Source organism: Scyliorhinus torazame, chromosome 8 (assembly GCF_047496885.1).
Source record: "Scyliorhinus torazame isolate Kashiwa2021f chromosome 8, sScyTor2.1, whole genome shotgun sequence".
Classification (NCBI taxonomy): Eukaryota; Metazoa; Chordata; class Chondrichthyes; order Carcharhiniformes; family Scyliorhinidae; genus Scyliorhinus; species Scyliorhinus torazame.
Window position 1 is genome coordinate 111254418 of NC_092714.1, and position 25750 is coordinate 111280167.

The window sequence follows — 25750 nt, forward strand, 5'->3', positions numbered from 1 at the left end:
ACACATGAGTGAACCAGATGGGTTTTTACGCCAATCAGCAATAGCTTCATGACCACCTTTAGACTTTTAATTCAACATTTCTATTGAATTCAAATTCCACCAACTGCCATGGTGGGATTCAAACCCGGTCCCCAGCGCGTTACTCTAGGTCTTTGGATTACTAGTCTCGTGACAATACCACTACGTCATTGCCTCCTTTGTAGGCAAAACAGATCTCAAATGGGTGTACACGTGTACATAAATCAGCAGCCTGGAAGCCAATTCAATAAATCTTGAGCTCAAGTTTCAAAATAGCACCAATATGCAAGTAGACACAAGAAAACAATGGCAGAGTTCAAAAGTTTCCCACAATGTCAAAAATAAGTTTTTTTAAACTTGCAGAGTTCTGATGAAAGGTAATTGACACAGAATAAGTTTTCTGACCTGATGAGTATTTCCAGCTATTTTGTATTTCAGAATCTGCAGTATTTTGCATTCGATCTTGGAGAGTGATTATCTGACTGCAAGTGTAACATCTTAAAGGATTTTGTCCCATTATAATTCCCCTCTCCAATCTCCTTTGGGATATTAAAGCTCCAGCACTTGTATGCAGAGGTGGAAAGAATGCTATCCACTAGCTCTTAGTTAAACTCTTCTGCAGCTCCTGGCTGTGGCTCACGTGCAACTGTTTGTCGCAAACAACCTAATAGAGTACTGGCACACAGTTCAGCTGTCCACATATAATAATGACCCTTGGGTGAGATACCAGAGCCTGTTACTTGTTGCAAATTTAACCCCATCAAATAACTGCTTCCTTTTGCAGGATACAACTCCACCCAGTGGTGAAAAACAGATAATGCAGCAACGCAATGAAATCAGAGCAGAATTCAAATTTGTCAAATTATACAGTATAACCCGGAATTCGGATCACTGCATTGTATTCTCCCCCACATCATCTGTAACCATATCTTAAAGGTGTTTGTGCAGTTCAGAATAAAAACAATGAAACAGTAATTGCCCCAAAGTTCATCAACATTCGGTACTTATTAATCTGCGACAAACGCAATTTGGAAAGATTTACAAATATTGGAAACTTCAGAGATGAGCAACTACCCCACACATTTTAATATTTACATTTTATGAAAAATGTGTAAAGAGTTCAAACTAGTATCTCCAATGGTGCTAGAACATGCCAAATAATTACTCTTTGCTACCTTGAAGATTGTACAATATAAAAAACAAAACAGAAAATGGCAGTGAATACATAGTTACTCAACAACTGTACAATGCTGGAAACACTCATGAAAACAGTTAGTAAAATGTCAGATATTTGAGCTTAATTCAGAAACTTAATTTTTAATAGATAATTGGTAGGTTGAATATGGAAAAAGTGTGGCAAATAGAACAAATGCAGACCATACAGCCATTAGTTAAACAAATCACTGTGCTAACACCACTGCTGCTTTAGAAAGGAGCACAGTAGCATGCCATTACCAAATGTTTTTCAAAAAAACATTGCATCTATAGTCTGTTAGCATTCCGTATCTGTTCACAGTAATTGTCCATTATAAAACTGAAGATTAGAAATGTACAAAATGTATACTTTTTTATACAATAGAAAAGGCCAATTTTAAACGCTGCAGACAAATTTAGCACTCAGACAAGGTCAGTACAACATTCAAAAATCAAATGAAGGTGAAGCAAAGCTTAGAAAGAATTTTACATATCTTACAAAAACGATTAGATTCTGCAGAAACCATATGCCAATGAAATCCTCAGGGCAGTAACTTTGACTCTTCTGCACATTTAACGAGGTTAAAAGTTGAACACTCTTGATTTCAATCATCCACCCCAGATCCCTGCATTGAATTTCATTTTCCAAGTTATTTCAATGTGCTTCTATATTAAGTGTATATAAATTGAGATATTGCATTTGAAGGCTCAGCCTACCAAAATATCTATGACTATTGCTGGTTTTGGTTTTCTGAGGCAGTTTTTGCTGTAGTCAATGGAACAAACAGATGTGAACTAGTATAAAATTACAACGCTGCAGTGAACAAACACTAATTAAAGTGTACACGAAACGTAGTTGGTATCAGAAAGTCCTGCTAATGTCTATTTATGCTTCACTTTGTAACAACAATCAGCTGGACAGGTTAAAAAACCTTCAGAATGTATAGTGGAACAGTTCCCTATTTTGAGCAACAGGTAGTAAAAAGCATTATTATTGGATTCGGCAAAATATTTAAAAAGCAATTAAAAGTTTCATGAAGGAAAATAAAATGGTTTTACCTGAGGCAGTACAAATATCAGTATTGAGTTCTTTAATCAGAACATGATTAGAATTAACAAGTGTACTTGTTTTTGCAAAAAGGAGGTTCAAGATAAAGGAATTACAAACATGGCAGGAAGCTGGACTCTTGGCCATGTTTTACGATTTTGTTATTTATTTTTCCATTAATTTCCACACAGTTTTAAAGGGTACAGCATTAACTTCTCTTCATAATCAATCTCAGATGCCCTCTATTGGAGAAACAAAAACATGCTTAAAACACAACTTGTTTCTTTCCCTAATTCAATTTTGATTATATATTCTTAGCAGGTGAAACCCTTCATTCATAGAATTTACAGTGCAGAAGGAGGCCATTCAGCCCATCGAATCTGCACCAACTCTTGGAAAGAGCACCCTACTTAAGCCCCACAGCTCCACCCTATCCCCTTTATCCCCATAACCCCACCTAATCGTTTTGGACACTAAGGGCAATTTAGAATGGCTAATCCACCTAACCTGCACATCTTTGGACTGTGGGAGGAACCCGAAGGAAGCCCATGCACACACGGGGAGAACGTGCAGACTCCACACAGACAGTGACCCAAGCCGGGAATCGAACCTGCGACCCTGGAGCTGTGAAGCAAGTGTGCTAACCATTATGCTACCGTGCAGCCCATTCCTGCAAAAGAAGCTAGAATTTAATGCAACCTTCTGTTTTTGAACCCATCCAAATCCCTCTTTTAATGTAGCTTTAAATGAAGACTCCAGAGAATAATCTTAAATTGTATGAGTTTTGAGTATCTGAAAGAAATTAAATTGAAAAAAAAAAATGCATCAGACATTTAACTTCGTAACCAAACACTTTTTTACAGGACATTAACCTGGCTCTATGGTACACTAAAGTGATGAAAGACAAGAACACTGCTAATATGGAGGACAGTGCAATATCCCTGACAACAGAAATGTGTTGAGTGGTCCACTGAAAGCAACTTGGAACTTTAACAAGCTATACAACTGTTTGACTAAGCAGTCTTCTCATTTCCTCCCTCACATTCCCCACCCCACCAATACATGGTGGTGATTTCTGGTCAAATTAAATATGCATCATAAGCAGGTGGGTAAGTTTAATCTTCCTCTTCTCCTGAAAGGTTTGCAGCAAATTTTGGAGCAAATTAAACATACCACTGCCTCTCCTGATGTATTTATTTTGTATTGAGGTAGTCAAATTTGCTGGCTGGATTAAGTGGCTTCTACTTCCTTCTATTGCAATCAATGTATAGGGAATACTTCCCAAATGCTTGCTTTCCACAGGCCAATTTTAATGTAATGCTCTACTCTCAACTGTACTATACAGTAAGACATGGATATAAGAGCCAATTATTTTCAGACAAGATTTTAGAGCAGCAATATTAAACCCAGCTTTTACATTTAATAATTCATTTTCAAGTAATGTTAAATAAAGCTGCACTACTTCAATTAGAAAATTTAGTTGTTTAGTAATTTATGTACTGTACTATTACTAATACTGTGAATTATAACAGTTTAACATCTCTTATAAACTGATGGCAATAGGCTCTTACTGGGGGAGTATTAAAGTCTTTATATTATTTACAATACCCATAAAATTCTCCAAATGAAATGTCTTGTCAAAATGGGTTGCTGAAATGTTAGAAATCATTCAAAAAACGTGAAAAATCAAATTAGTGCACACAAAAGGAAATGTAATTATACCCAAGATGCCTTCCCCCACAAAAACAAATGGGAGAAACAAGTGCTCATGTGAAAAGGAAGACTATTCATATTAAGTATTCATTGGCACAAATCAAGTTCAAACCGAGGGAAGAAAAACGACATTTAGTCCAAAGCCACAATGAGCCCTTTTCAACTCAGGACAGCAACAGCTCAGTGAGGCTTCACAACCCACGACTACAAACTTCTCATGTTACTGGGATTGATGGGGAATGGGAGCAAAGAGAAGAGTGGGGTGGGGAGAAGCCCAGGAAGAAAGAAGTTCACACCTCAGCCACATCCTGAACCCTTCCAGGGTGCTTTGCTTCAGGAATTCATCCACAAACACATTTAGAGTGGTCAGGTACTCTTTTTCTCTCCTCTACACCAAAATTTGAAACTCTGCAGGCTCAATCACCAGAGCATCCCAAAGACAGGAAGAAAAAGAATTGAACACTTGACAACAAACTCAGCTGTCTTACTATCACAATTAAACAGGAAAGAGGGTCAAATACAACATTATATTTATGCATTAAGTTAAGTAGTCATGCACACAAAGTTCCCACCTTGCTGATTTTTTAAACAAATCCAGTGTTTGAGAATAGGAGTTACATATCAATTACATAAGGAAATGCTGATCAGTCATCATAGACAGTCTGACAAGAGATGGCACAGGACCTCACCTTCATACTCGTGATTAAGTGAATTTAGAGGATTACAAGTTCACAAAAATGCATGTTTCTTTTAAAAGGATCAAAGGACTGAAGGAGGCCATTTGGCGGCCTATTATGCCTGTGCTGCTTCTTGGAAAGAGCTATATATTTACTGTAAAGGCACTGTTACCAGCTCGCCATTATCAAATTGAATAAATGGACTGGTGAGACAGTGTCCTTTATACGGCTCAATGAAAACCTGATTAAAATGTTCTCATGTTTGAGAGATAAATTAGTGTTTACTGATTAAACGTCACCAAAGTACAAATCTACTATTCATGGTTTTTAGCACCTCAACAATAAGAAATTGTGTTTTTCAAGTCAATTTTCAAAATAGATTTTAAAAGTATAATTTAAAGCGATGTTACCTCACTTAAATAAGTAGAAGATGTAGGCTAGCCAGTGTCTGATGAAGAATGGATGCTTAAAATTTAGTGAAATGCTTAAAAAGTTGGAGGAAAACTGCAGTTTATGGATTGCTTGAATGCATATGTTTACCTCTTTCCCTTTTTCATATACTTGCAATCACGCAAAGGATTTAAAAATATTTCATGCCATAATCCAGCACTTATTACTTTACACTGAATGAAATACCAAGTAGTATTTTTGAACCTTGCATAAATTTCACATGTAGTAAAATCCATAAATTCAAAAGGAACATTTTGTTTACAAAAACACCTCAGTTTCAAGACAATATAAATTGCATGCATAAAAAGATTGTAGATCATCTGCATTGCTCATCCAGATCCACTGTGCTTCTTAGTTAATTCCTGTAACTGAACTCCAAGCTTCAAATCTGGTTGATGGACACAAAGATGATTGCAGCACAGGTGCAATAAGGAGAGTATTGGTTCTGATTGAAACTGTAAAATGGAGCAGGATTACTCATCTGTGGTACACTTCTCTATCATTTCTTGGCAGAAATCAGTCATTACAGCCTGGCAGCATTGTTCCATTCCAGACTGATCAGCGGTAATACTTTCCTGTGGACTGTTCAGTACATCCATTGTTTTCTCTTGAAGTTGTACAGCGAAGCTTTGCTCACTATTGAACTCCGTACTCTGTGCATCAGCTGTGTATCCTGGATATGAAGAAATCAGATTTGTACAGGTGATGGAGCTCATGCTTCTTTGGGTGTTCAGTATTGAAAGAGGGCATTCTGGGGAGGAATACTTTGCTAGTGTCTGAATTTGTTCAGCAGTCAGAGCTGCTTCTTTGCACACCTGCTTGCAAAGGACAGATAAATTATCCCAGGTTTGACCCATGCACACTTTTAACTGTCCCTTCTCTTGCAGCAACTTTTCCTTTTCACACAACTAGATGGTGCGGGGAGAGAGAAGAAAAACACATATTAAAACCTTTTTTGAAGTTAAGTAAACACAAACGGGCAGAGTTTCTATTAATTTACTATTTCCATGTTGGTGCAGGATATAAAGCACAAATAGCACGGTAGCACAAATGGCTAGCACTGTGGCTTCACAGCACCAGGGTCCCAGGTTCGATTCCCCGCTGGGTCACTGTCTGTGCGGAGTCTGCACGTTCTCCCAGTGTCTGCGTGGGTTTCCTCCGGGTGCTCCGGTTTCCTCCCACAGTCCAAAGATGTGCAGGTTAGGTGGATTGGCCATGATAAATTGCCCTAGTGCCCAAAAAGGTTAGGAGGGGTTATTGGGTTACGGGGTAGGGTGGAAGTGAGGGCTTAAGTGGGTCGGTGCAACTGGGCCGAATGGCCTCCTTCTGCACTGTATGTTCTATGTTCTATATGGCCAGTGAAGGAAGATCATAATTTCCAGGTAACGGCACGCAGAATATCACACCCACAATAAACAAAATGTTGTCAAACACAGGTAAAATGATTATTTGTTCACTTCTTTTTACAAAATCTACAGACCATTCTTTTTATTCAACCTACCAACTTATGTATTTCACATTCCAGGTTTTGAATGCAGTCAAGTTTCCGCTTCCGACAGCGCTGGGCTGCAATTCTGTTTTTGCTGCGACGTCGTACATCATGGATATAATCCAGCTGTTCTGCGTTGAGTTTATGCAGTTTCAGCATCGTTTGAAAGTCATTTCTAGACAATAGTGTAATTCTCTCAACAGGAAATGGTAGTTTTACCTAGAAGGGGCACAAGTGCACAAATCAGATTCACAAAAGTCAGAAAAATTACATTATAAATTTTAGGTATATTAAGAAAAAAATCCATGATTCTTCCATCCATTCATCAGCTGCAGACATTTTCCATTATTTTTGTTCAATCGAACTAACTCGCTGAAATCAAGACTTGCAGTCAAAGATTTATTGGGAACTAAATTTATGCAAGCCAGTCAACGATTTCTCCAATTTTGTAGGCAATAAGAAATAGATGGATTTCAAGTTATACACTGCGAATTGAATTTAAAAAACCAACATGCCTCAAGTCTTCCTGAGAATGTGGGATATTTGGTCAGGCAAATGTTCGAGATATTCCCGTGTTGAGGTTTTAACCAAGTAGATAGGTAGGAAAGGGGTGGGGTGGGGTGAGGAAAATGTGCATGGAGTTTGTACAAAGGGCCCATTCAACAAAATGCACTAGTTTTGCAAAGATGAAGTTAAGCTGAAGTTCCTGCATAAACATATGACCCAAGTCTGATTGTAAAATCGTCCAATGATCAGCTCAGATGCATATATGCATCAGGACATTCTCGAGGCCCACAAGAGGAATTGGGTTCCTAGCATTTTACTGTATAATACTACTAATGTTACTTTTTAATTGGTTTCAGTTGATAACTGCTCTCATCAATTAACTCAATACTGCAGCAGAGCAGGACACCAGTATAGTTTCAACTGACTGCTAGTCATCAACTGACTAAATTTAAACTAACTTAAACTGAATTTAAAGTAATTTTAAGTAATTGCAGCAAAAGAAACCACAGCTTCGATTTAACTGCTGGCCACTGCAGGCCACATAACCAAAACTGAAATCACGCGACCACAGGTGCCCAAGTGCAATGCGATCACCGATCCTAAATGGAAGAGATGGAAACTCGCCACTCTAGCCAGCAGGCATGGCCAACTGAGTGAAGATAGCGGCGTTAGATTGATGAACTTCGGGACCAGCATGAACTGGATATGAGCACAACTTGCTTACCCATGAAACTGTATGACCTTTAGCAGTATTTAATTCCTTTCTACCTGGATTTCTCTAGTATCTGGCTAGAAATCATGCAGAAGCTTCAGGCTCCTGAACTTTTTACTTCCATCAACTGATATAATGGCTTCAGTGAACCATGAGTCCTTTTTTTTTTTAAGTATACATTCAGGGTGCAAGTGTCATTGGCAAAGCCAGCACGGATTACCATTCCTAACTGCCCTTGAGGAAGTGGTGGTGAACCACATTCTTGAACCACTTAAGTTCCAGGATTTTGACCCAACGGCAGCAAAAGAATAACAATATGGTTCCAAGTCAGGATGATGTTTAGTCTTTAATAGGGATTTACAGGTGGCAGTATTCCCATGCCTCTGCTCCCTTGCTCTTCTGGGTGTCAGAGGTTGCAGGTTTGGAAGATACTGAAGGAGCCTTGGCATGTTGCTGCAAAGGATATTGTAGATGGTACACACTGCAGACATTGTGCACCTGTCATGGAGGGAGTGAATTCACCCTCAATACATCAGTGTGGCTTCTTTCAGCTTAAAACTGTTAACTATTTTTTAAAACTCTTAAAATTCCAATCTACATGTACAATGCAAACCATTTAGCAGGTGTACACCCTTGGTTTAGATCAGAATAATAACCCTCAGGTTACAGAAAGCTATTCTCCTCACACTGCTTCCTGACAAAAATTCATTTTGGGTTAACTGAACACTCTGGAGGGAAAACACGAGTCATAATGAAGATAATTTTACTATATCAATACCTCTTTTAAACACATAAAACCATTCACCCAGTCTCCAGACTTCAAATTTCATTTGCATTCCTGTTTTCCAATTTCTTCCCAATATTAAGTTTACATATTATTTCTGTAAAATATTGAAGGAATTAACATAGGAAGTAATCAAATGCTATTTTTTTCAAAAATTTGCAATTGCTTTTGATGGCATAATACAAGTTAACAGATTTATTTACCAATGATGCAGTATTAAGAACAATTTTTCTAAACTTCCAGATCCATAAAATTCAAACAGGACAACCCAGTGGATGCAAACAAAAATTAGAAAAAGAATGGAGCTGCCTGGGATGAAGGGCTGCATTACCAGGGCCCCAGGCCAATTGTGATTCATGGGTTACAGTTTGGATACCAAAGGCTTCATATAGTTCAAACTTTGCTCAAAATAGAGATGATCATATGATAGAGGCTTTAATGTGTTTAAGGAGTGAAGCAAGAAATGTGTACGAGTGGGCCTGCCATGGAACTGCTTGTGATTGGTCAGAGAACACGGTTTTATTCTATGCAACACATCAGGGACAATGTTTTATGGTAATAGTGTGCACTTGTATTTATTAAGAGCTCATTAGTGTTTTCATGCTTAGCTGTGGAGGTGCATCTGTATTTTTCCAGATATTGTAAATCATTGATTAAATTTGTTTAACCACATTTTTCTTCAGAAACTCCAACGAAACACAGGAAGATGGTGCGAAGATGTTGCAGGAAGGTAGGAGTGTCCAGGTTGCCATAATTTCGTAAGATGGGCGGCACGGTAGCACAGTGGTTAGCTCAGTTGCTTCACAGCGCCATGGCACAGTTGATTTTTGCTTGGGTCACTGTCTGTGCGCAGTCTGCACGTTCTCCCAGTGTCTGCGTGGGTTTCCTCCGGGTGCTCCCACAAGTCCCAAAAGATGTGCTTGTTAGGTGAATTGGACATTCTGAATTCTCCCTGTGCATCCGAACAGGCTCCAGAATGTGGCGACTAGGGGATTTTCACAGTAACGTCATTGCAGTGTTAATATAAGCCGACTTGTGACAATAATAAAGATTATTATTATTATAAAGGAACAGAATTAGGCCATTTGGCCCATCGAGTCTGCTCCGCTATTTGATCATGGCTGATCTCATCCTGGCCTTAACTCCATCTTCCCATGTATAAAACCTAATAAAAACACTTTAAAAAAAAAAAAAAATCCACCATCCTGCCATTGTCTATCACCGTTCAACCCATACTAGCACAGTAGCACAAGTGGATGGCACTGTGGCTTCACAGCGCCAGGGTCCCAGGTTCGATTCCCTGCTGGGTCACTGTCTGTGCAGAGTCTGCAAGTTCTCCCCGTGTCTGCGTGGGTTTCCTCCGGATGCTCCGGTTTCCTCCCACAATCCAAAGACGTGCAGGTAGGTGGATTGGCCATGATAAATTGTCCTTAGTGACCAAAAAGGTTAGGAGGGGTAATGAGTTAGGGGGATAGGGTGGAAGTGAGGGCTTAAGTGAGTAGGTGCAGACTCGATGGGCCGAATGGCCTCCTCCAGTACAGATGCTGGAAATCTGAAATACAAACAGAATATCCTGGAAATACTCAGGGCAGGCAGCATCTGTACAAAGAGAAAGAATTAACATTCAGGCTGATGCTCTTTCATTAGAACAAGGAAAAGTAACTGGTTTTAAGCAACAGGTGGTGGGACAATACAAATGGAACGTCTGAGAGAGAGTGGAAGGCAGGATAGGGTCAAATGGAATGGTTATGGGACCAGAAAAGAAACAAAGATGTGATGAGAAGAGTTATGCTGTTGACTGAAAGTGAAAAGAGAATAATCAAAGAATGCAAAGAAATGGAAACACAAAGTGGGGTGAGGATGCAGAGCTTATAGTCTGAAATTGTTGAGCTCAGTGTTGAGTCCAGAAGACTGTAAAGTGCCTAATCAAATGATGAGGTGCTATTCCTCAAGCTTACATTGAGCTTCACTGGAACAGTGCAGGCCACAGATCTGCACTTTTTCTGTGCTTCTATGACTGAGCTATCAGCAGAAGAGCAAGGTGGAAAATTAAAATGACAGGTGACCTCAAGTTCAGGGCCACACTTATATACTGGGCATAGATGTTCTGCAAAGTGGTAAAGTAATGTGTTTGATCACCCCAGTGTAGATGAGACCACATTATGAGCAGCGATTATAGTAGACCAAATTGAGTGAAGTACATGTAAATAACTGTCTCACCTGGAAGGAGCGTTTGGGGCTTGGTAAAAAGAGGTCAAAGGAGGTGAAACAGCAGGTGTCACATCTCCTGCATTTTCTTGGAAAACTGTCCCAACGGTGTTGGGGAGATTGCTGATTTATCTCCCCGTGGGCTTCATAGAATAGAGTTCCCACGGTGTGCAGGCAGAGGCCCACCCAGCTGGGGCTCTTTAGCAGGACATTTAAATTTAGCTCCCAGACAGGTACTTCCAGAGAGTCCTGGGCTAGAATGTTTGTTTTGTGTGTCAGGGTAGTGACTTTATTTTCAGTTTAAAATAAGCCAGCTTGGCCTTTCAGTCAGCACCTCCCAAAATTATTACAAATGGTAAAAACAGTAAATAGCAATTCACTCTTTTCCTCCTTCTGAATCAATTAGATTTACTTCAAACTAAAGACGTTCAACTGTACGCCCTTACGAATCAGAAAGGAGAGAGACTTGTATCCCAACACGTTATGCTGAACTTTAAAGTAAAGATTCAGAGAGGAGATGACGAACAATATAGCAAGATGTGTATTTAGACATATAATTTGCAGTGCAGAAGGAGGCCATTCGGACCATCAAGTCTGCACCGGCTCTTGGAAAGAGCACCCTACCCAAGCCCACACCTCCACCCTATCCCTGTAACCCAGTAACCCCACCTAACCTTTTGGGACACAAAGGGCAATTTGGCATGGCCAATTCACCCAACCTGCACATCTTTGGACTGTGGGAGGAAACCGGAGCACCCAGAGGAAACCAACGCAGACACGGAGAGCATGCAGACTCCGCACAGACAGTGACCCAAGCCGGGAATCGAACCTGGGACCCTGGAGCTGTGAAGCAACTGTGCTAACCACTGTGCCATCTTGCATTCCAGTAAGGTTTGCATGTTTTCTTATTATTTCACCATAATATCGTAACTTCAAAAAATCTTTTCACCATCTTTTCCAGTGATATAATACTGTATTAAGTCAACTGCATGATGGGCGGTAAGGTGGTGCAATGGTTAGCACTGCTGCCTCATGGCACCGAGGTCCCAGGTTCAATCCTGGCCCTGGGTCACACTCAGTGTGGAGTTTGCACATACTCTCCGTGTTTGTGTGGGTTTCGCCCCCACAACCCAAAGATGTGCAGGGTAGGTGGATTGGCCATGCTAAATTACCCCTTAATTGGAAACAATGAATTGGGTATAAATTTATTTTAAAAATTCAACGGCTTGATAATTGTATTTCAATTTTCTTACCTCACATTCTTGTTCTCTGGCAGAACATGACTCACTGTCGTCCTCGGATTCTGACCCAAATTCATCTCCTGAGTTTGTTGTACATGTGTCATATTTGTCTTGTTGCTGTCCCTGGTCGCTTTCAAGCTCCTCTATACCTGAGCTGCTGGAACACACAGAATTTCCAGTATCATATGCAAATGGGCACTTCAAAGAGCTATAAGTAGACTCAGGCAAGTGTGATGCAGAAGAGGTGTAGTGCAATAAGAAAGAACTTTGCGAGCTTCCTTCAAGAGTTTGGCAAGGCTCGGTAGAAAACTGTGGGCATTGAGAAATTCTGTCCAAATTGAATTGTCCTGCACAACTTCTCTCTTTAACAAACGATTCAGCCTCACAGTTAGACTGTGCGCCACAAAGTTCACTCCAGAATCCTTTTGCTAAGTGTTCTGCCACCTCCCTTTCCACAATGCTTCGTCCACTGGAAACTGCAATGGAATTCTCTGGTCTCTTTGAGTAACCCGAGCTAAAAATAACTGATTTCCTCTCAGAGTCTCCACCTGCTCTTTCTGAAGTATTTGGCTGATCACATCCCCGACTAATTTCGATTTTTGTTTCTTCAGTATTTGCAGGAGGAGCACCGTTCTTTTGGAGACTTTCATACTGCAACATTAAAGGGACAAATGGCTCTGCCTGAGAACAAGGCAAGTCATAATGCTCCCCAGTGCAACTTAGTTGAATACCTGAGATATTTTGTGGTGATGGCCCTTGCGTTTCTTCAGCTGTAGAATCTTGTGATAATGGATAGCTTGTATTCATTTGCTTCCTCGCTTCAATGTTCTCTTCATCACAGACTCCACCTTCCCCCTCCATAGATGTGCTATCACTATCTTTTTCAATAAGGTTTGCACGCTCATCCTCTGACTCGAGGGGGAACGCAAGGCTTTGACAAGATTCAATTTGCTGTTTTGAAAGTATTTGCTCTAATGAAGAATTTGGCACTGACAACTTATTACCACATGATGTCAGTCTTTCCTTCCCACAGGCTAACTGAAATTTTCGGTATTTGGGGCAGAGAGAGGAACTAGCCCATTCGCTCGGTTTCAAACAAGAATACTTGACCTCCGTGGCTTCATTTTGAACCTTTGGACAAATTTTCCCAACCTCAACGCATTTACGTAATTTGGGACAAGGACTCTTGGGATTTTCAGATTCAAGAAATTCTTCCACATCATCATCAGCTTCTGAATTTTCATTGTCACCAACAGGAATTTTTAGATTTGTTTTCTGACAACTAGATGTACAACATGTCTTTCTTGGAAATCCTGTATGATCTCTCTCCTTTCCAAAAAGTCTGGCTTGAAGAAAGCTGAAACAGTTTTTTTCAATATTATGAATTCCAAGAAATTCTACACTTCTACAGACATCCAACACATTTTCTTTGTTCAAAAGAAGCTTGGCAGTGTACGCAAACTGAAGAAGCGGTGCAAAACCTTTAACTGTAACCTGATAAAACAAAAGACAACCATTTAAGAAATCTAGACTTTAGCACAATCCACACAAAATCCAGTTCAAAATAAAGCCAAAAAAAGGACTACTTTGTCAACTTATGTCTATCGGCCAAGTGCATTATACATACTCTACTATATCTTTGACAGTTCTTTATTACAAATTGATCATGCACCAAGTCAAGTGCACTTACGAAGCTCATTTTAATTACACGGAACAAAAGGTCACCTGTGACCAATTACGCAATTGACCAAAGATTTATGGCGACAAAACTGGAATGGAACAAAAAAATAAAAAGCAAATCACTTCACGAGAGAGGTGCTTTAGAAAATATTTCAAAAGGAGGCAATGTTATGAAAAGCATTCACAGATCTTTAATGGTCATAAATCAAAATGGCACACCCTCTTCTCCGTTTGGCTTCAAATGCAAAAAGGACTGAATAGCATTTGCCACAAACAAAGCAAGCAGTTTCAAATGGGGTTCGGCCCAGATATTTTTCCCCGTCATGTTCAAAGCTACTGCACAGTCACAGCATAAAAATAGGTAACTTCACCTATTGCTTAAATATTAAATGATTCACCTGAGGAAGGAGCAGTGCTCCGAAAGCTAGTGATTTGAAACAAACCTGTTGGACTTTAACCTGGTGTGGTAAGACTTCTTACTGTGCTCACCCCAGTTCAACGCTGGCATCTCATATTTTGAGATATCTTGCCCTGGCAGGGTAATCATAGGTAGACTGGGCATTTTCCAGGGGCGAAGGTGACAGCCTCAAGTCCATTCATGAGTTTGTATGATATACAACACAAAATGATCTGATTAGGGTAGCCATTATCCTGCAGAGTGCCTTTAATGCCCTGTTTCAGCATCAAGCTTGCATGGTGAGCAAATGACTCAGGCCCTATTAACAAAATTGCCGATAAGGGATCTTATAGCATGCGGGACTGTATATGTATTGACCAGTGAAGGCTGGTGGTAGACCATGGTAAAAAATCCTTGGCAGGTATGTAGAACGAAAGAATTAATTTGACTACTCCATTTTGAAGATGAATTTGAGGGCAGGATGGAGCCCAGTAAGAGTCCATACATACACGGATGCAGTGAGCCATGAGGACGAACTCAATCATATATATCACGCAGCAGCTCATCATTCTTACACAATTCCAGCTAGAGTTTTTTTTTTTTTTAAACTCATTTTCAAACAATACTGCCCAGTCATGGCGAGTGGCAGGTCCAAAGGATATGCACTTGGAACAGTCAGAAAGAATCTTGTGCATTTTGTTGATATAGTCACACTTAAGGGTGACTAATCCATCAAGCTTACTGATGTGTATGTCTGGGTTTGTCTCAACGTCTCGCAGTGCTCCAAGACATTCATGTTGCAAACACGTCATTCAGAATCCCACAATATGTATGCACTAGATCAGCTTTGATGATATTGACAATATATATTTCAAGATAGGATCAAGATATCACCTGAAGGGTTTTGGACAGTTTCCAGCCCCTCGTTATACTATAGTAGGTGGATCTGAGGAGTGCCCTTTCCCCGTTGACATTTTGCAGTAGCACCAAGCCTTAGTACGTCCCTTCAGTTATGTAGTCCAGGATCTTGGAATGTGCCAATCTGCAGCACGTTTTTGTGGATAACTCCTTGCCACGATCAACAGCCTTTTCTGGATATGACTGACCTTGTATTTTTAAAGCCCTACTGACAAGTTCTCCCTTTTTAAAACCTCCTTCTCATAGCCAAAAGGAGCAGAGACTTTCCAACACATAAGAGTGAGGTATTTATTAGCTGCTGAGACAGACTTATATTGCACATTTTCTGATGGGATATTAAACAGAGTCCTTGTCTGCTTGCTCAGGTGGATGTAAATGCTACAATGGCATAAATAGAAGAGCATTCACCTGTTTTCTTGGCCCACATCATTCCCTCAACCAACATCTGAAACATATATCTTGTCATCTAAGTCAGCGGTTTCAAACAGGGATCTGCAACACAGGTTCAGGCCACAGGTAGGTGCCATGGTCAAGAGTGAGTCAGTGAACAACGGCTAGAGACTGCTCTGTCACCCTCATTCTCCTGTTATCCCTTGCTCCTCGAATGCTCGCTCTGGGCTCTTCTGGTATTATCTCCCAGTACTCCTATCTGGACTCCTGACAAGGATGGACTCTCCAGTAAGAAGGTGGTACGGCCTTTTCACTGGTTTGTTACGTGTGAGTAAATATATCTGTTTTCATAAAAGCATCTTAAAAGTATTATTAAAAAGTGTTTTCCTACACTGCAATTGATATTATAACTATCACATAAAATTGTAATTCAGACGAGGGTCGGTAATTACTAATCCATTTGAAAAGGAACCATTCAACAAAAGTTTTTGATGGCCACTAAATCTATATCACCAACAAGAGCAGAAAATGCCAGACAATCTCAGCAAGTCTTACAGCATCTGTGGAGAGAGAACTGAATTAATGCTGAGTCTCGAGGAATCCTCTTTGACAAAGAGTCATCCAGACCTGGAACGTTAGCTCCGTTCTATCTCCACAGATGCAGTCAGACCTGCTGAGATAGTCTAGCGTTTTCATTTTTTTGTTTCAGATTCCAGCATCCGCAGGAATTTGCTTTTAATCTATATCACTGCTGTTTGCCTGCAAATTGCCTGTTGAGGGTCCTACAGCAAGGGTTCACAACCAGCTTTAGACACGATGGGCCAATTGGCATCCTTCTGTGCCAGACATTTTGATGTTTCTAGGAACTAAAGTTGATGCTCAATATCAGTGATTGGATCCAGATAGATGCTGCCACCCAGTGACAGCCCCAAGAACTGCAACTGTCAAGATCTCACTGAGTGGATCGGAGAAGTTTCATATCATGAAAGTTAAGAATTACTATCCTACATTACATCTCAACAGTACACTTCAAAAGTACTTAACTAGTTGCCGTGGGATGCTCCAAGGCATTACAAAGCATCTTTCAGGACAAGTTATTCTTCAGATCTTTTTATTATTTATGGTTAATAGCAAAGGAGCAAAGTTTAACTCATTTGCATTTTGACCATCTAATGGCTCCGAATTTGCTGGAACAGCACAACTCGCAGTAAACATTACCCCTCAAATCGTATTCCATCTGTAGTGTGAATTGCGGGAAATATGAGCAGATAGATACCTCATGCACATTGGGATCAATGGTCTATCTCCTTAACCAATGAAATTTGAAGATAATGTAACAGAATATTGGAAATAGGATGAATTAAGAGACAAAATAGATACACAGAGAAACAGAGGAAAAATTGGGTGGAAAGAGAAGGAGAGGAAAATAAGTGAAATAAAAAAGTACATTCTGAAAACCTACAGAACAATTTACTATCTGCAGGACTGAAATTTTTGTTTCAATTGTTCCTTTTATGGGGCAAATCTGACAATTTCTTGACACTCATGAGAAAGTCAATGTTGAGCTGGTTTGCAACATTGGTAGAGCAGCATAAACATCCTATCAATGGGCGGCACGGTGGCGCAGCGGTTAGCACTGTTTGCTCTCGGCTCCGGTCACTGTCCATGTGCAGTTTGCACATTCTCCCCATTGGCTGCATGGGTCTCACCCCCACAACCCAAAGATGTGCAGAGTAGGTGGATTGGCCATGTTAAATCGCCTCATAATTGGAAAAAAACAATTGGGTACTCTTAAATGTCATGTTGGGTATTCCGATGCACAAATTGGGGCAGCACGGCAGCATTGTGGATAGCACAATTGCTTCACAGCTCCAGGGTCCCAGGTTCGATTCCAGCTTGGGTCACTGTCTGTGCGGAGTCTGCACATCCTCCCCGTGTGTGCATGGGTTTCCTCCTGGTGCTCCGGTTTCCTCCCACAGTCCAAAGATGTGCGGGTTAGGTGGATTGGCCATGATAAATTGCCCTTAATGTCCAAATTTTCCCTTAGCGTTGGGTGGGGTTACTGGGTTATGGGGATAGGGTGGAGGTGTTGACCTTGGGTAGGGTGCTCTTTCCAAGAGCCGGTGCAGACTCGATGGGCCAAATGGCCTCCTTCTGCGCTGTAAATTCTATAAATGATCCAACACGGCTGCAGATGGTACAACTCTGTTTTATTGTCTTAACAACGACAACTACTAACTGCTGGCTTGGGTACGTGCTTCACCAGCTAACCTGTGGACCCAGCCCTATCACTATCCTAGTGAGGCACTCAGCACATGGTCTATCTCTGAGTGGCACGCTGTGAGCTCTGTGCTCTGAGCTATCTCCTGGTAGAATGAGCGGGAACTGTGGTGTTCCCTGTTTTATAGTGCGTGTGCTCTCACTGGTGATTGGCTGCGATGTTGTGTGTGTGCTGGTTGGTCCAACTACCTGTCCATCAGTGTGTGTGTGATTGCACCATGATATGCTGATGTGGATATCATGACATCCCCCCCTTTCACAAGGATATGTGCCTACATACTAATAAATAGGAATGTGCACTGAGTGCATCTGAGTATGTGAGTGCAATATTTACAACATGTACAGGAGGCTAAACTATATACAGAGGAAGGTGTCAGGTGCAACAGAGCAACGAGGTTGTACCAATAACAGAACAAATGCAATCAACAAACGACGAAAGAAAACTTCTGGAACAATGAACGATAAGAAAAGAAACTAGTTAACAGTACTGTAAAACAATTCTGTGAGTCCAATGTGCTAACAGGCTCATAAGTCAAGTCTCTCAGGCGACAAATTCGGGTTGACCGCCTCAAAGGTGGGTTAGGATCCACCGGCTGAGGAATGGGCCTGGCCACAGGCGAGAGAGGAAGAGGCAGAGTGGCAGCAAGCTCAACAAAGTCGACATCAGGGACAACAGGAGGGCGCGGCATGGGAGAACAGGTGCATGATCTCTTAGCGAGCGCGGAACCAGACGAAGTGCCCGCCGATTACAGCGGCGAATGGGGCCATCAGGCATGCGAACCAGGAATGAGCGGGGAGCAACGTGGCGGAGAACCTCTGCGGTTGCCGACCAGCCACCCTCCAGTAGGTGTATGCGTACGTTGTTTCCAGGCGCCAGGACAGGAAGATCAGTCGCCCGAGCGTCATGTGCAACCTTCTGCTGAGCATGCTGTTGTTGCATCCTTCGCAATACTGGAGCATGGTCAGGGTCAGGAACATGAATGGATGGCACAGTGGTCCTGAGGGTGCGACCCATCAACAGCTGGGCTGGCGAGAGGCCTGTGGACAGTGGGGCCGAGCGATAGGCCAGCAGGGCTAAACAGAAGTCAGATCCGGCATCAGCAGCCTTGCAGAGGAGCCGCTTCACAATGTGGACGTCCTTTTCCGCCTTGCCATTCGACTGAGGATGCAAGGGACTGGATGTCACGTGTGTGAAGTTGTATGAAGTGGCAAAGGAAGACCATTCTTGGCTCGCAAAGCAAGGCCCGTTGTCAGACATGACGGTGAGGGAAATTCCATGGCGAGCAAAGGTTTCTTTGCATACCCGGATGACAGCTGATGATGTTGTGTCGTGCAGGCGTATGACCTCCGGATAACTTGAGAAGTAGTCAATCAGAATAATGTAGTCCCTGCTGAGCGCATGAAAGAGGTCCACGCCCACCTTTGCCCAGGGGGACCTGACCAATTTATGGGGCTGAAGTGTCTCAGGGGGTTGCGCCGGCTGAAATCTTTGGCAGATGGGGCAGTTGAGCACCATGTTGGCGATGTCGTCGCTGATGCCCGGCCAGTACACAGCCTCTCGGGCCCTCCGCCTGCACTTTTCAACACCGAGATGGCCTTCGTGCAGTTGTTCGAGGACAAGCCGGTGCATGCTGTGTGGGATCACGATCCGGTCCAACTTCAAGAGGACATCATCAATGACGGCCAAGTCGTCCCGGGCATTGTAAAATTGTGGGCACTGCCCCTTGAGCCACCCTTCCGTCATGTGGCGCATTACACGCTGTATAAAGGGGGTCAGCCGCAGTCTCACGGCGAATGTGGGCCAGACGTGCATCAGTAGCCGGCAGATTGGCCGATGTGAAGGCTACGTGTGCGCCGACCTGACAAACGAACCCCTCAGAGTCGGGCGGTGTGTTGACCGCCCTGGACCGAGCATCTGCGATGATGAGATCCTTCCCCGGGGCGTAGACAAGTTGGAAGTCGTACCTCCGGAGCTTGAGCAGAATGCGATGGAGGCGAAGGGTCATGGCGTTGAGGTCCTTCTGAATGATGCCGACCAGGGCGTGATGGTCGGTCTCCAGTGAACTGCGGAAGACCATATACATAATCGTGAAACTTGTCGATGCCAGTCAACAGGCCTAGGCACTCCTCCTCAATCTGCGCCTAGCGCTGTTCTGTGGGGGTCATGGCCCGCGACGCATAGGCGGCCGGGGCCCATGATGCGGTGTCGTCCCTTTGCAGGAGTACCGCCCCAATGCCGGACTGGCTGGCGTCAGTTGAGATCTTTGTTTCCCGTGTGGTATTGAAAAACGCCAGTACCAAGGCAGTGGTGAGCTTGACCTTGAGCTCCTCCCATTCATTCTGGTGTGCGGGCAGCCACTGGAATTCCGTTGTCTTTTTGACCAGATGGCGAAGAGCAGTCGTGTGCGAAGCAAGGTTAGGAATGAACTTCCCCAGGAAGTTGACCATCCTGAGAAAGCACAGCACTGCCTTCTTGTCTGACGGCTGCTGCATGGCTGCGATGGCTGCCACTTTGTCGGCATCCGGCCGCACACCCAACCGGTAGATGTGGTCCCCCCAAAACTTTAGCTCAGTCTGGTCAAAAGAGCACTTGGCTCAGTTGAGGCGCAGGCCCTGATCTCGTATCCGTGCAAAGACACGCTGGAGACGACTGATGTGCTCCTGTGGTGTGGTGGACCAGATGATAACGTCGTCTACGTAGACGCGTACCCCTTCGATGCCCTCCATCATCTGTTCCATGATGCGATGGAACACCTCGGAGGCCAAGATGATGCCGAATGGCATCCTATTGTAGCAGTATCTGCCAAATGGAGTGTTGAAAGTGCACAGCTTCCTGCTGGACTGATCCAATTGAATCTGCCAAAAGACCTTTGAGGCATCAAGCTTGGTGAATATTTTTTCCCGAGCCATTTCGCTCGTGATTTCTTCTCGTTTGGGTATGGGGTAGTGTTCCCTCATAATGTTGTAATTCAAATCTTTTGGGTCGATACAGATCCGGAGCTCGCCTGAGGGCTTCTTGACGCACACCATGGAGCTGACCCATGGCATTGGCTCCGTGACCCGGGAAAGCACTTCTTGGTCCTGCAGCTGCTGTTTGAGGCAGTCCTTGAGTGGTGCTGGGATCCTACGAGGTGCGTGAATGACTGGGGTGGCACCCGGTTAGAGCCATATTTTGTACGTGATGGGCAGTGTGTCCATGCTCTCGAAAACCTCCTGGTTGCGCGCGAGGAGTGCGTGGAGCTGCGCCCTAAAGTCAGCATCCGGGAAATCGGACGTGCCTTCTGGAGACAGAGTGTGTACCCGTTGAACGAGGTGGGAGGATCTTGCACGCCTGTGCGCCTAACAGAGAGTCCTTCAAGGATCCAACGATTTCAAACGATAATGTGGCTTTGTGGAAGTTGTGTGTTACCTCGAGCTGGCAGGACCCCGTGGCCGGGATGACGTTTCCATTGTAGTCAACCAGCTGACAGTGGGATGGCAGAATCGGTGGTTTAACCTTCAAGGTCTGGAAGGCTGACCATGCGAGGAGATTGGCGGAGGCACCAGTGTCCAGGCGAAATGTGATCTGTGATCGGTTGACCGTTAGGATGGCACACCACTCATCGCCCGGATCAATGCTGTGGACTGGCAGCGGCTGGTGGTTCCGACTTGGGGACATCCGGTTCTTGTGGATTACCGCAACGCGGAAGAGCACCCAGTCTTCGGTATCGCTGGTCTGCATACGATCAGGATATGACTCAGTGTAGGGGGGTTGAATCGCCCGCACGTCCCTGCGAGGCTGGCGGAATTGTTCGAAGTTGGCAGGTTGGGCTGCTCGACAGCAGGCAGCGTAGTGGCCCATCCTGCCACAGCAGAGGCATTGTCGCGCTTTGGCCGGACATTGCCGCTTTAAGTGGGCAGTGCCACAGTTGCCGCACGTCGTGATGTCATGGTGTTCGTTGTGCCACCGTGCCGGAAGCGCTGTTTAAACAGCTTCCAGTTGACGCCAAGATTTCCAGCGATTCGGAGCAGCTGCAGCGGGCTGATTTTTTCCATGGAGCAGGATGGCGGATTTCTGAAAGGGTGCAGTTAGATCTCACAGTCGCTGGTTAGCTTCCACTACTGGTATCATGTCGTGTTGGGTGTTCCGATGTACAAATGATCCGACACGGCTGCAGATGGTACAACTCTGTTTTATTGTCTTAACAACGACAACTACTAATTGCTGGCTTGGGTACGTGCTTCACCAGCTAACCTGTGGACCCAGCCCTATCACTATCTTAGTAAGGCACTCAGCACATGGTCTATATCTGAGTGGCATGCTGTGAGCTCTGTGCTCTGAGATATCTCCTGGTAGAATCAGCGGGAACTGTGGTGTTCCCTGTTTTATAGTGCGTGCGCTCTCACTGGTGATTGGCTGTGATGTTGTGTGTGCACTGGTTGGTCCAACTACCTGTCCATCACTGTGTGTGTGATTGCACCATGATATGCTGATGTGAATATCACAACATTAAATTTATAAAAAGAAAAAATAAATAAAGTCTCACAATGTGTGCTGATTCGCAACTCATGCCATACTCTGCCTTTTACAAATTGCTGTGCCTTTTTTTTTTTTTAAAAACCTCATTAACAATTGTGAGTGGTGAACTTGCCATTTGTTTCCCAGCAATTTCAACATCTTGGTGCTTTTCCAGAATATTCCAGGTTTCAAAACATTTTATAAAAGTTAATTTTCCAAATTATTTGTGGAAAAGTAACAAAATATTCCAAATATGACAACTTCATACCACAGACCAAGGTACCAAGTTAACATCTTAGCTGATGCCAATTGTTGGAATAGCAATCAGAAAGCATTCTAGTGACACATTAACACAACTTCACAAGTAAAATACTTTCATACCAAAAAACATTGTTCTTTCAAATACTTTGTTTAAAAGCTACCCAGGCTAGTTGCTATCCAATGGCAACTTCCAATTTGAGGGTGGGATAGTTTAAAGATGTAGTAACAAAACCAAAAAATCTTAATTTCATGTTTTGAATTTACTGTTGACCAAGAAAATAGTGCGTGTTTAATTATCCAGTCTCAGAGGGTGGTGATGGTGTTGGCAGAGATATGACTATTCTCACTGGATAAATTAAGGGTAATCTGGACTTGAAACGTTAGCTCTTTTCTCTCCTTACAGATGCTGCCAGACCTGCTGAGATTTTCCAGCGTTTTCTCTTTTGGTTTATGACTATTCTCTATGCCCTTTGGACTGGGAAGGAACCAAAAAATGCCATAAGATGGCAACACAAGGTGGCCTGATCTATGACACATGACTGGGAAACGTGATCACAAACTTGTGCTCTCATGAGGCACAGCTTCACATGTATCCGACTCTATTTCTCCACTACTTTACTTAAACCCTGCACTCAATCATAATTGTATTAATGGCAGAGCAGGTTTGATGGGTTGAGTAGCCTACTCCTGTGCTTCTGGATGTCACAAACGGCTAGACTGATTTCAATCTTAGATTAGCTTTCCTCTAGTGGAAGACCAAAATTTTGGGTCTTTTCTCCAGCTGTGGCTCAGTGTCATATTTTAGTTTAAACACTCCAATATATTAACGGTGTATATAACTAAAAGCTAATGTGGAGGTTTGCTAATGTGGTTCGGGAGGGTTTAAACTAATATGGCAGGGGGTGGGAACCGGAGCAGGTCAGAAAGTGTAGAGATTGGGGAAGAGCTGGGGACCAAGACAAATATAGCTAAGAGGGAGGGCAGGAAGTTGCTGATGTCAGTCGGTCTGGAGTGCCTTTGCTTCAACACAAGTAGTATAACAGGGAAACGGGTGAACCTCGAGCTTGGATTAATGTTGTGAATTATGATATTGTTGCTAATGCGGAGACATGGTTAAAGGAGGGACAGGACTGGCGGCTTAATGCTCTGGGATATCGATATTTTAGATGAGACAGAGGGGTGGCAGAAAGGTTGGGGGAGTTGCATTTCTGGTTAGGGAACCTATTACAGCTGTGATGAGGGAAGACATCTTGGAGGGGTCCTGCAGTGAGGCATTCGGGGTAGAGTTCACAAATATGAAGAGCAAAATCACAATGTTGAGGTTGTACTATGGGCCTCCCAACTGCCAGTGGGACATGGAAGAAGTTATGTGGTCAGATTCTGGAAAGATGTGAAAATAGCAGTATTATTTCAGTGGGCGATTTCAATTTCCCCCATGTTGACTTGGACTCCCTTAGTGCCAGAGGTTCGGATGGTGAGCAATTTGTTTGGTGTGTCCAAGAGGGTTTTTTGAAACAATATGTTGATAGTCCAACTAGGGAGGGGACCTTCCATAGTATTTGGGAATGAGCCCGAACAGGTGACCAAAGTTTCAGTAGGGGAACTTTTTGGGAGTAGTGATCATAATCACACAAGTTTTCGATAACTTATGGATAAGGACAGGTTGTCCTCAAGTGGGGGTGGTAAATTGCAGGAAAGCTAGCTAAAACAGAATTCGGCAAGAGCTTGAGAATGTGGATTGGAAGCGGCTGTTTGAGGGCAAATCCACATCTGATGTTTGGGAGTCTTTTGGCCAGTTGATTAGAATGAAGGACAAGCTTGTCCCTGCGAAAATGAAGGACAGAAATGGCAGGATTAGGCAACCATAGATGACAGGGGAAATTGTGAGACTAGTTAAAAAGAAAAAGGAAGCATACATAAGATTTAGGCAACTATGCTTTCGAAGAATATAGAAAAAGAACGGAGTTAGGAGGGCTGAAAGAGGTAATGAAATATAATTGGCAAGCAGGGTCAAGGAAAATCCCACGGCCCTTTATACATATATAAGGATCAAGAGGGTGGCTAGGGAAAGAGGGAAGTTATGCGTGGAGTCAGAGGAAGTGGGTGAGATTCTTAAAGAGTACTTTGCATCGGCAGTCACTAGGAGAGGGACATGATGGATAGTGAGGTTAGGGATGGGTGTGTGAATACTCTAGGATATGTCAGTATAATGAAGGAGGAAGTGTTGGATATCTTAAAATGATTAAGATAGACAAGTTCCCTGGACCAGGTGGGATATATCCCAGGTTACTGTGGGAGGCAAGAGAGGAAATAGCTGGGGCTTAACAGATAGCTTTTCATGATCGTTGACCACAGGCGAGGTTCCAGAGACTGAAGAATAGCCAATGTTGTCCCTTTGTTTAAGGGAAGGAGGGATAATCCAGGCAATTACATCCAGTGAGCCGGACGTCAGTGATGAGGAAGCTGCTGGAGAAGGTACTGAGGGACAGGATTTATTCACATTTGAAAGCGAATGGACTTGTTAGTGATAGGCAACACGGTTTTGCGCGGGGAAGGTCATGTCTTACCGAAGTTTTTTGAGGAGGTGACACAATTTATTGATGAGGGAAAGGCTGTGGATGTCATCTACATGGACTTTAGTAACGTGTTTGACAAGGTCCCTCATGGCAGACTGGTACAAAATATAAAATCGCATGGATTTAGGGGTGTGCTAGCTAGATGGATAAAGAACTGGCTTGGCAACAGGAGACAGAAAGCAACAGTGGAAGGAGTTTTTCTAGAATACAGATCTATAACTAGTGGTGTTCCACAGAGATCAGTGCTGGGACCACTGTAATAGTAAGTTTGCAGATGACACTGATATAGGTGCAGTTGCAGATAGTGAAGGGAACTGTCAGAAAATACAGCAGAATATAGATAGATTGGAGAGTTGGGCAGATAAATGGCAGACGGAGCTTTGGAGGATCAAATTCTGGTGTGAATTATACAGTAAATGGCAGAACCCTTAGGAGCATTGACATAGAGGAATCTGGGCATTCAGGTCCATAGTGCCATAAAAGTGGCAATGCAGGTGAATAACGTAGTCAAGAAGCCATATGGGATGCTTGAGTTCAAGAGTTGGCAGGTCATGTTACAGTTGTATAAAACTTTAGTTAGGCCACATTTGGAATAGTGTGTGCAGTTCTGGTCACCACACTACCAGAAGGAAGTGGATGTTTTGCAGAGAGTGCAAAAAAGGTGTATCAGGAAGTTGCCTGATCTGGAGGGTGCTAACTAGGAGGAGAG

General features: G+C 43.0%; 1 protein-coding gene across 5 annotated transcripts in view; it reads right to left on the reverse strand.

Moving 5' to 3' along the window:
• Positions 1-1065: 1065 nt before the first annotated feature.
• The window catches only part of LOC140428038 (transcription regulator protein BACH1-like), a 101716-nt gene continuing 77031 nt past the window's right edge, over positions 1066-25750 (reverse strand). For all 5 annotated transcript variants that reach the window (XM_072514022.1, XM_072514023.1, XM_072514021.1 and 2 more), the window contains 3 exons: positions 12054-13535; positions 6602-6808; positions 1066-6008 (listed from right to left, as the gene is read on the reverse strand). In XM_072514022.1, coding sequence (XP_072370123.1) covers positions 5574-6008; positions 6602-6808; positions 12054-13535 — 2124 coding nt within the window. In that variant the 3' untranslated portion in view covers positions 1066-5573. The remainder of the gene's footprint in view (positions 6009-6601; positions 6809-12053; positions 13536-25750) is intronic.